Here is a 12,175-nt window from a genome sequence, read left to right as displayed (position 1 = left end):
TGGAGATGCAGAGGATGAAGATGATGAAGTCAGAAACTTACTACTGAGCACTCAGAAAGTGCCAGGTACTATGATAAACCCCTTACTTGCATCATCTCATTTAATCTACTCAAAGTTGCAAGGCTGTATTATAACAAGCATCCTATAGATGACAAAATAAAGGCTCATAGAGTTGCCCGAAGTTATAGAGCTAAGAGAAGGCAGAGCCAGTTTGAGTCTGATTACAAAACTCATACTTTTAACTACTGACAACACCACACTGCCCTCCATTTCAGAATCTACTCTACAGTCCAGTTGCAATGAACCCCAGCTGCCTGGAAAACATGGGATTTAAGAAAACCCACAGCTTTCTTGAGATATAATTTATATACCACGATTATATTTCATCCATTTAACCCATCCATTTAAAATGCACAATTTGGTTGGTTTTAGTGTATTCACCGAGCTTTTCAACCATCACCACAATCAATTTTAGAATACTTCATCACTTCAGAAAGAAACCCTGTACCCATTAACAGCCGCTCACCATTTCCTCCTGACTTCCTGTCCCCCTCCTCATCTCTAGGCAATCGCTAATCTACGTCTATCTCCATATATTTGCCTATTCAGGACATTCATATAAATGGAATAATATGTAAGGCTCTTTGTACCTGTCTTCTTCCACTTAGCATAATGTTTTCAAGATTTGTTCATGTTGTAGTATATATTAATATCAGTACTTTATTCCTTTTTATCCCTGAATAATATTTCATGGTATGGATATGCCACATTTGATTTGTCCGTTCACCAGTTGATAAATATTTGCATTGTTTCTACTTTCCAGCTATTATAAATAACGCTGTTATGAACATCTCTGTGCACATTTTTGCATGAACTTGTATTTTCATTTTTCTTGGGTGTGCACCTCAGGGTGGAATTGCTGGTTCGTATGGTAGCTCTATGTATGTTTAACTTTTTGAGGAACTACCAGACTGTTTTCCCAAGAGGCTGCACCATTTTACATCCCCACCAGCAGTGTATGAGGGTTCCAATTTCTCCACATCTTCAACAACACTTGTTATTCTCTTTCATTGTGATTATAGCCATTCTAGTGGGTGTGAAGTGGTTCTCATTGTGGTTTTGGTTTGCCTTTCCCTAATGGATAATGATGTTGAACATCTTTTCATGTGTTACTGTCATTTATATATCTTTGGAGAACTATCTATTTAGATCTTCTGCTCATTTTTAGATTGGGTTAAGTGTATTTTACTATTGAGTTATAAAAGTTCTTTAAACACTTTAGATACAAATTTATTAGATTTGCAAAAAATTCCTCCCATTCTATAGGTGATAGCATGGACTTTGAGCCACGGGCTGAGCAAATATTGCAAATCAGGTCAAGGACTGCAGTTAAGGTCTTATTTCCCAAACTAAGAAAGATAGTAGTGGCCTGTCTGTAGCCTGACTGGGGAAGGGAAGGAGACATCCTTTTGATGCTGAAACACTGTATATTATGACAGGGTACACTCCAGGAATAGCGCAATTAGTCAAAGGGGAAATTTATGGATTGTTTTTATTTTCCTTTGTTTTGTTTTTGTATTTCACTATTTGTGTTTTTGTTTTAATTTATTTCACTTGAAGTGGCAGGACAATGAACAACTTCAGGCACACTGTTAGTAGTGCTGCTTCATTCCTGACCTTCACACTTGTCCAAATGTTTTCTAGCACCAAATGCTTCTGTGTGCACAAGTCCATGGAATCCACGCACTGTATGTGATCCTTTAAAGGTTTTTTTTTAATGCTCTCCAATTGGGTTGTTGGAAAAGTCATGATGTATTTTTTTTCTGTTTTTCGTTGCAGAAATGCATCATGACTTTTCCGACAACCAATATTATTAATGCCAGATATCATCTGTTGAGGATTTAATCATGTAGTAGGCAGTGAGCTAAGGACTTTCCATATGAGTTAAGCCTTTTTCATTCTTTAATCCTCACATTGAATTTTCTTCTTCTGGCCCTAGGGTGTCATGGAAGTTTAGCATCAGTAACAGAAGAGCATCTGTTGTGACTTTGGGCAGATCACTTGACCTCATTAAGCCTCCTTTTCTTCTATTATTTAGAGGGAGGGAAGTAACTTCCTTGGACGATTAAATGCATTCATTACATCAGACAATATATGAAAAGAGCCTAACACAGCACTTAGATTCCTAAGCATCCTATTATTTACTGATGGGGTTGAGGCATAAATTTAGACCTGCTGTTTTCATTGACAGCACTGGCCTCTCAAAGCTATACCACCTTGAATTTGAAGAAAGATCTTCCCTCTTTGAGGCATGGCCTGCAATAGAAGAAGTAGTAAGGATTTGAGTGAAAGCAGTGTTGACTTTGCTGTCAGTCACCAGGGTACCAAAACCACAGAGGCCATCTTTAAAACAAAGGCTTAAGGGGCCACAACTGTGAACATATCAGGCAGAGTTTGGGAATCATAGTTTCTGGATGGANGTGCCTTATAGAAAAAACATGTGAAATAAGCTTTGTTCAGGCATGAGTCATAGTGCTATTGGCTATGAGTTCAATGTTAATGAATCAACAATACATGTTAAACAAAATGTCTTTTAACACAAACACATACAAGACAAGGTTATGTATCAGTCAGTTGACAAAAATACTGTGACTAGAGCCTCACAGGAACCTAACCCTGAATTTCCCCTAGGAGCAATCAATGTTTCAGTATTTGCTAATCAGTGTTTGCAGCAACTTTATAGGATGAAACTACCATGAATAAGAATTCACTGTGTGTATACATACATACATACATACATCACACATACATATATACACATACATACATGTGTATGCATATTTATATATATGTGCATGTTGTGCTTGAATTCCATTTATGTAACCCCAAGCAATACACACACACACACACACACACACACACACACACACACACACACACATTTTTTTTTTAAATCACCTAAACACATCATAATCAAACTGCTGAAAACCAAAGATATAGAGAAAATCTTGAAGGCAGCCAAATGAGTAAAAATACACTGTACACAGAGAAACAAAGATGAAAACCTTTCATCAGAAATTATGGAAACTGGAAGATAGTACTTATCTTACAAGTACTACAAGGAAAAAAAACTGGTGAAACACATTCCCAGGCAAATAAAAGCTGAGAGGATCAACCAACATTAGATATATACCTCAAGAACTTAAGGGACATTTCTCAGGCAAAGGGAATATAACACCAGACTGAGACTTGGATCTACACAAATGAAAACTCTAGAAATGCCAAAAAGACAGAAGGGAGCTGGGGAAGGAGAAAAAGGGAGAGACAGATAATATATTTTTCTCAAAAAAACCCTATACCTAACATCAGACTTAATAGTGCAAGACTGAGTGCTTTCCTCCTCGGCTCAGGAACAAGACAAGAATATCCTGTCCTCACTCCTATTCACTGTAGTAGAGGTCCTAGACAATGTAATATGACAAGAAAAAGAGATGGATGACATACAGATTATCAATGGAAAAACTAAACTGTCACCTGCAGATCACATGATTGTATATGTAAAAAATCCCCCCAAACCACTACATCTAATGAGCTCAGCAAGATCATAGGATGCAGGTTGATATACAAAAATCAATTTCCCAGTTCACATTACGTATAAAAACTACCTCAAAATGGATCAAGAACCTAAATGTAAGAGCTAAAACTAGGAAGTTCTTAGAAAAAAACAAATGTGTAAATCTTCTTGACACTGGGAAAAGCAACAATGCTCTATTTCTTGAATACAGAAACAAAACACATCAAAATTAAAAATTTGTGTTTCACAGGACACCATTAAAAATGTGAAAGACAACTCACAAAATAAGAGAAGATATGTGCCAACCATATATCTAATGAGGAACTTGTATCTAGAATAAAGAACTCTTACAACTCAGTAATAAAAACACAATGCAATTTTAAAATGGGCCAAGGACTGAAAAGACATTTCTCAAAGTAGATATACAAATGGTCAATAAGCACATGAAAAGATGCTCAACATCATTAGCCATCAGGAAAATGCAAACCAAAACCACAAAGAGGACCCATAGCCATCAGGATAGTGATAATCAAAAAGACAGATAATAATAAATGGTGGTGAGGATGTGGAAAATTGAAATCTTCATACACAGCTAATAGGAATGTAAAATTGGTGCGGCCTCTTTGGAGAACAGTCTGGCAGTTCCTCAAAAAGTTAAACACAGAGCTACNCTCATATGTGGGATCCAAACCGGGGCCCTCTGGCGTCCCAAGCCAGTTCTTAACCATCGCGCCACTCGGCCGGCCCTGTATCTATTAATTCTTATAGCAACCCTAGGGAGTTCTTTAAAACACTATTTTAGAGATTAGGAGAGGAAAATTTGAGCAAGATTAAAGAATTTTCTGAGTCACATAGCTACAATTTCCCCTAGAATCCTGGCCCTTAACCAGTATGAGAAACACTTTCACATACATAAGAAAAAGACCCGTATTTTATGACTAAAGAGACTGTACAGCATTTAAGTCAGGAAAATGTATTGAAAATAAAAATCCAGATTTTTGTACCCTATTTTATAATGTATTCAATAGCCACAATGTTAGAATGTTCATCTCATATTTTCAAAAGTAAAAATTGGAAGTGAAAAATTTTAATCCGTGAAAAATCAGTCAGGGGAGTTAAGCCCAATTAGTGGAAACAAAGGAGCCATATTAAATGCTGAAGCTCCTTTTAGGGGAGAAGACAAAAAGAATATTTTTCCTCTTATAAAATTCAAAAGTGGAAATGAGAAAGGGTGAGATGAAGAAGAAAATCAATCTTAGTACATCTTAAAAAATGATTTTTTTCAATAGGTGATAAATAGATGAATGCTGTTGTTAGCTTTACACTTGTAACTTACCTAGGTTTCTCTTGAGTGATTAGGATTTTTACTTTATTAAGAGCCTTCTTAGCCCCTGTGGCTGCAGCCAGCTTGTTATGAGCTGGGCTGGAGTGTGGGCTGGATATGTAAACTTTTTTCCCGGGGCCTGAGGGAGGCTTGGATGGAGAGAAGTCTGAGATGAACACAATACCCTCGCTGGTGAGTACTACATGGAGAAGCAAAAGGCTGATTAAAGTTTAATCAAGTTTAGCATAGTTTTTTTCCAACACAATTTTGAGAGCAAGGTAATGATAATTTTAATAATACAGAACTGGCAGTGTTATGCAGTCATAACATAATAGGAATGCTCTCCAAGTTGAAGTGAAACAGGTGGTCCATTACAATTCTTCAGAGGCCTCCAAGCTCAGCATTCTAAATTAATGTTTTATATTAAAAGGATACCAGAAGGTTACTGGCAGAAAGAACAAATGTTTGTTCTTCCATATAATTCGGTACATGGACTTTCACTAGAAACCTTTCCTCATAATATCCCATAACTTCAAAATCCAAATACTTTTCCAAATATACAATTCACAGAAAAAAAACACAACAAAAAACAAACAAACAAAAAAACATAAAGAAGAGCTCTTCATATCACACTGATCTAAATTCAAACATCTGATTTGATGATAGAAATTTTTTATGATCACCATGAGCCACCCAGCCTAAATATATTTCCTGTTTCTTCCTGAGCATCAGTCAGATTGACCCCGAGGATGTACGAAGAGTGTTCCTCTTCTCTTTATATCTGGAGTAAAAGTAGAGTGCCAACAGTGGCCCACTACCTACCACAACCACCTGCCCACTCCCATCCCCTCATCCTCCTCCATTTCCTTTCTCCGATTTTACTTTTTTATACCACCTATAACCTCTGAATATACTGAAATTTATGAATTAATTATGTTCAGACTTCAGTATCTGACTCCCTCTCACTAGAATCCACACTCGATGAACGGAGGAATCCTTGTCTTGGTTCACTGATATATTCTAGGTTCCAAAACATGCCTGGCATATAGTAAGAGCTCAAGATACATCGGATGGATAATTGAATACAAAATATTTTCTTAATAATTTAGTAAAAAAAACACGTCTAAAAACAAATCTAATTTATAGCTCAGTAAAACATCAAAAGCCCATTGGCAAAAACAACCTCTGCAAGAAAAAACTCCCTGGGGCTTCTTCTGTTTCTTACACGCGTCTGCTTATGGCACTCAAAATGCATGTCATGAATTAGAACAATTCTTTAAAAAGGAAAAGTAAATTTGGCCACAGACTAAATGCAACCATTAACTTAGGTTCTTTAAATGTTCCAGAAAAACAAATTTAATTAAGCATGAATTAGAATAGCACAGCATTCTCTCTCCCTGACTAATGTGATTCTATTCACAAATTCCACACAGTGAAGGTCTAGCTCGCTGATTTAAACTTCTAACAATCAAAATACTTGCAAACGCTAAGTTATGATTTAGTATCTGTATTAGGAGCTTAGAGATGTTTCTCCACTTTGCTCAGTTGTTTAAACATTATAGATGTATGATGCGTGTATATATCTTATGTATATAGCATTAAATATATCATAAATACCTCAAACTCATTTTTCACGAGAAACTATTACTCACAAGTTAAATGTGAGGGATCAAAAGGGTCGAAAGAAAAAGAGAGGATGTTATCTGCATAGCTCTTCTTCCACAGCTTGGTGCCCGTGTCTGCATTCCAGAGCACAATGTAATTTGGCGGGTGGATGGCCAGCAGTAAATCTCGAGAAGCATCTTGACTCCACAACCATTGAACATCTGTAAAGACCAGATAGAGGCAAAATTCAGAAATCATCCACTTCAAAACACCTGGCTAATGTGTCCTTGATATTTAGGGTTTTTTTCACATAATCCTTAAAACCTTAATTCCCCCTCCCCCCACCCAAGGTTGCATATATGTGTATATGTGTCAAGATTGCAGAGAAAAAGCTGATTTTAGATAAAAACGTCTGTAGTTTAGAATCTCAAGATCAAAATTTTCAAGTAATCTGAAATATTACTTCAAAGAAAATACAAGGCAACTAGCAGTAATCCTTACTTAAAAGTTTATGTCAAAGACTGTGCTAGCCACAATCACTAACGTGAGACTCACCTAATGATATGTGGAATTACTTAATGGGACTTGGCAGAGTGTCATTTTTTTTTCACAACAATAAACAGGATAAAGATTTAGTTCAGTATCTAGTACATAACAAGTACTCAATAAACATTTTTTAAACATTTAAAAAATTCTCAGTCAAAACAGCCACTCTGTCAAAGCCTTGAATCTAAAGAATACAATAACACAAAGATAAACAATAACATAAACAAACAAGCAAACAAATGACCTGTATAAAAATAAGAATAAAATTATGAATAGAAAGTAAGCACCAAGGACTAATACAAAACAGCAGTTCGGCTAAGTTTACTTACATTATAGCTTAGATTACAAAACTGTTTATAGCAGCTTAATTTCTCTTAGCATGCTTGACTGAGGCTGATGTTGAAATTAATGCATTTTACCAAAGCTCAAATCAGCTGAGATTTGAGGAAATATGCCCAGAAATGTATTGATAAGGATTAAAAAAAAACAACTAGATTCAGATCAGTAGAACAGACTAAACACAATCAAGAGTTAACTGGGAAGAGATGAAAATAAACGAATGGATAAAAAACTACTCTAAGAGTAAGTATATTAATATAAACACTGAGCAGCGCACAGACTTTTCTCACCCTGAATAGGTTTGGTGTGTTCTTGGATCTCACACTGAGCTACTCCTGCTGCTACATCCCAAACGATGATCTTTCCATTGACATCAGCAGAAGCTAGGCGCAAGGAATACGGTGAGCCAATGTTATGGTGATAATTTTCTCTGGCCCATTTAACCTAGTATCAAGAAGAAATCAAATCAAGTAAATACTTGCACAGGATGTCTAAATGTAACTTTCATAAAACATCAACACGAACCCATACTACATTCTACACTTATAGTACAAAAATATTTAAAAAGAATAAACAGAAAACCAGTTTCCATCTTAAAAGTCAAACATTTTTTTATTATTTATGATATTTTTTAAAAGTTGCAGTTAAAATATCACTATGTTCCTGACTTTAAAATATGGAAAATGATGCATAGCCTTAATACTCTGGGAAATTCAGGTAAAAACTCCAGCACACCATATGATGAAAAGGTAATGCTTATTGGTATACCATTTCATCATACTAATGATCAAATGTTACAATCATAAAATCTAATTATGACAGAACATCTAAAATTGCCAAGGAGAATGTTTTTCTGTATTCTGTTCTCCTAATTAAAAGGAGACAACTTAGAGCTACAAAAATCTTGCAGATAGAAAAATAGGAAAAAATAAAAGCAAACAAAAAACTCTGGCTGTCCCTCTTTCATAAAATTGGAAAAGATGTTAAGCTTTTTCTCTAAAAAAAATTTAAAAATAAAAATAAAATAAAAAATAAATGTATGTTTCATACCTCTAGCAGCATTGCAAGAAGAGAATTTTAAAAATAAAAACCATAAGATTTCCAGTGCAAATCAGATTAATCCTGAGCATCAAATACTGGTAAGCGTCAAAAATAAAGCACACATCTCTCACCCTGAGCCAAAGCCCTAAGCCTAGGCCTTTCCCAGACACTTCCCTAGCCACGATGTCCCCTCTCCTCTAGCTCAGTGTCCTGCTTGCTCTCTTCAAAGCATTTACCACACAACAATTTGTATTATTTTGTTTACTTTGATTTGACCTGTCACCAACCTAAGCTCCCTAGGGCAGGATCACGCAGGCCACTCTACAATCCTCAGGCCTTAACGCAGTGCTTAACGCAGAACTTAATTTATTAAGTTAATTAATAAACGAACTTAAACACCACGGAATCTTCAAATACTTACACATATAAACATATGTATGCAGACGAGTGTGTGTGTGTGAGTGTATGTAAACACACTATACCTAATGCTGAGGTAGGGTGGTATGCTAATCAATTCCTATAGTATTCATGAAAAAGATGGAAACAAAAAATGTTATATGGTTCAATGTGAATAAGCCTTAAGGTTCTACTATAACACATCTTTTCCTCAGGCAGCATTTTAAAAAATGAAACGTGTGTATATGCATACATGTATGAGTATATGCTTGAATATGTGTATATGCATATTTATTTTATATAACGTGTATATGTATGCAAGTAGATCCTCATTATTTGCAGATTCTGTATTTGGGAATTTGCCTCACTAAAATCTATTTGTGATTTTTATTGCAAAATCAGTAGTATTTGCAGTGGTTTTGCAGTCATTCACAGACATGTGCAGAGTAGCCAAAAATTTGAGTCACCCAACACACGTGTGCATTCGCAGCTGAGGCCCAACAAGGCGTTCATGTCTCAGCTCTCATAATGCAAACAAGTGTCTTTTCTGTGGTCTGTTTAGCTCGTTCTTTGTATTTTTGTGCTTTTTATTGATTTCACTATTTAAATGGTCCCGGCGCACAGTGCAGAAGTGCTGTCTGGTGTTTCTAAGTATAGGAAGTTGTGACGTGCCTTATAGAAAAAACATGTGAAATAAGCTTTGTTCAGGCATGAGTCATAGTGCTATTGGCTATGAGTTCAATGTTAATGAATCAACAATACATGTTAAACAAAATGTCTTTTAACACAAACACATACAAGACAAGGTTATGTATCAGTCAGTTGACAAAAATACTGTGACTAGAGCCTCACAGGAACCTAACCCTGAATTTCCCCTAGGAGCAATCAATGTTTCAGTATTTGCTAATCAGTGTTTGCAGCAACTTTATAGGATGAAACTACCATGAATAAGAATTCACTGTGTGTATACATACATACATACATACATCACACATACATATATACACATACATACATGTGTATGCATATTTATATATATGTGCATGTTGTGCTTGAATTCCATTTATGTAACCCCAAGCAATACACACACACACACACACACACACACACACACACACACACACACACATTTTTTTTTTAAATCACCTAAACACATCATAATCAAACTGCTGAAAACCAAAGATATAGAGAAAATCTTGAAGGCAGCCAAATGAGTAAAAATACACTGTACACAGAGAAACAAAGATGAAAACCTTTCATCAGAAATTATGGAAACTGGAAGATAGTACTTATCTTACAAGTACTACAAGGAAAAAAAACTGGTGAAACACATTCCCAGGCAAATAAAAGCTGAGAGAATCAACCAACATTAGATATATACCTCAAGAACTTAAGGGACATTTCTCAGGCAAAGGGAATATAACACCAGACTGAGACTTGGATCTACACAAATGAAAACTCTAGAAATGCCAAAAAGACAGANGTAGTGTTCCCCATCTCTATTGTGGAGCAGTTTCTCCAGTGAGAAGGACAGACAGTGCTGTCGATCCACCTTTGCTGTGATTCTGACAGAAAATAGGAAACATACATAGGCTTATGTGGCCTGTGTGGATATGCTGTGACTAGACAGCAACAATCTGAATGAAAGATTAACTAAATGTGTTGTGACTAAAATTGTCTGCTTAGTTTGATATGATAGTAAAACCCTATCATCGGAATAGGAGTGATTTTATTATTTTATTCCCAAGATTTGCTATTTTGTTAGTGTAAAATAGCTGTATGACCATCTGTATACTTGAATATGTTTTAATTATGCATTGAACATGACACACACACATTATAGATAGATAGATAGATAGATAGATAGATGGCTGTCCTCATACACAGCCAAAGACACAGGTTGTTTGAGCTGCCAGCCAGGTAAGCCCCAACCTGTGCTCTGCCAGGAGCCGTGGGCAGGGATGGCCACCCTGAAGTCCCATCCTGCTTACTTCAGCACATGTATGCATGGGGCTTACCTCCCGTGGCTTCAGGGATCAGCTTTTAAAGGACAGGGCTGCTGCTTGTGTACATTTCAGTATGACATGGGCCCATGAGTCTTCCTTCTCAGACTGCATCTTCACTCAAAACCTTCTCCTCACATTGGTCTCTCGGCCTCCCCCCAACTCCAGCATCAGTGTACACCAAAACATTTACTGCATTTAATAGCTTCTTTTCTTTATAACATTAGTATTTTAAATCAGCCAATCCTTTATTAGTTAAACGAAAGCATTTGAATTCCAAACCAACCCTGTTTAGTCAGTGGTGGGGACCACCAAGCCTGTGTTCTAAATGAAGGAATTAGACCTCAGAAATGATAAGTGACTTATCCAAGATCACACTTCCAACTGGTGACAGAGGCGAGCCTACACCAGGTTTCCTCACTCTAAAGCCAGGGCTCTGTCCAGGATACAGAGCTTCTCTCATGTGAGATTGAAAAGTGGTTATGAAATTCTCATAGGGGATGAAACGGGGACCAGGCGTGCACACTTTGTGCAGTCAAAACATTTTAAAGGAAAGGGACCCAGTAACGTGGAAGGCAAAGCCAACAACAGAGGGGTGACTGGCTGAATGGGCGGGAGTACTGAATTGACAGCCTACACTTGGCATCTACTTAGATTTCCTCGGGTTTTTCCTTAAACACCTTCCGCCCACTCCTTACTTCCTTGTGGATAATCGTCAGTTGGATTTATTATTTGGCTACTCTCGTTATTGATCTCTTTTTATGTCTCTGCATATTACACATAATTATTGCATTACAATGGATTAGTTGCTGCACCTTAGGACATGGTAATTGAGGTTAACTAGACTTCTAAAAACAGATTCATAAGCTGTCTCCCAGGGTCTTCCCAGTCTCCTCTTGCCTATTCTGGTCCATTGCAAGACACTTAGCCCCACATCCGTGAGACTGGTCCAGGTGGCCTGAGACTGGCCCCAGTCCCGTGCATCCACCTCAAGACACCCCTAGCCGGTTGCTCTTTTTGAAGGTGAAGTTAATGCCCAGGACTTTACAGCCAAATTAATTACCCAAGTCATACCTGACTTTGTTATATGCCAAGTTCCTCACATCTGTCTCATTTGCGTGAAGGATTTCAATAGAAAGAAGAGAAGGAAAACAGCCATTAATCTTCCTCATGGCAGAATGCAGTGGCTATAAAAGTTAATGCTCTGTAGGAATCAGGCTTAAATTTCACTTAAAATATTTTAAAAGGAAGAACTGCTAGGATTCTTGTATAATTGTACAAAGGGGTTTTCTATGAAACTTGGTGAGCTGAATAACAATGAATGCTATTTATTGAGAACCAGTAGAA

General features: G+C 36.8%; 1 protein-coding gene across 1 annotated transcript in view; it reads right to left on the bottom strand.

The window, feature by feature from the left end:
* Positions 1-8,450, bottom strand: part of WDR11 (WD repeat domain 11) — a 62,512-nt gene extending 54,062 nt beyond the window's left edge. The window contains exons 1-4 of the mRNA XM_019642914.1: positions 8,439-8,450; positions 7,679-7,832; positions 6,551-6,724; positions 4,911-5,097 (exon numbers count right to left, since the gene is read on the bottom strand). Coding sequence (XP_019498459.1) covers positions 4,911-5,097; positions 6,551-6,724; positions 7,679-7,832; positions 8,439-8,450 — 527 coding nt within the window. The remainder of the gene's footprint in view (positions 1-4,910; positions 5,098-6,550; positions 6,725-7,678; positions 7,833-8,438) is intronic.
* Positions 8,451-12,175: the final 3,725 nt, after the last annotated feature.

Source organism: Hipposideros armiger, unplaced genomic scaffold (genome assembly GCF_001890085.2).
Source record: "Hipposideros armiger isolate ML-2016 unplaced genomic scaffold, ASM189008v1 scaffold_74, whole genome shotgun sequence".
NCBI lineage: Eukaryota > Metazoa > Chordata > Mammalia > Chiroptera > Hipposideridae > Hipposideros > Hipposideros armiger.
The sequence above is the reverse complement of the archived record's forward strand: the minus strand, read 5'-3'. Positions and strand labels throughout refer to the sequence as shown.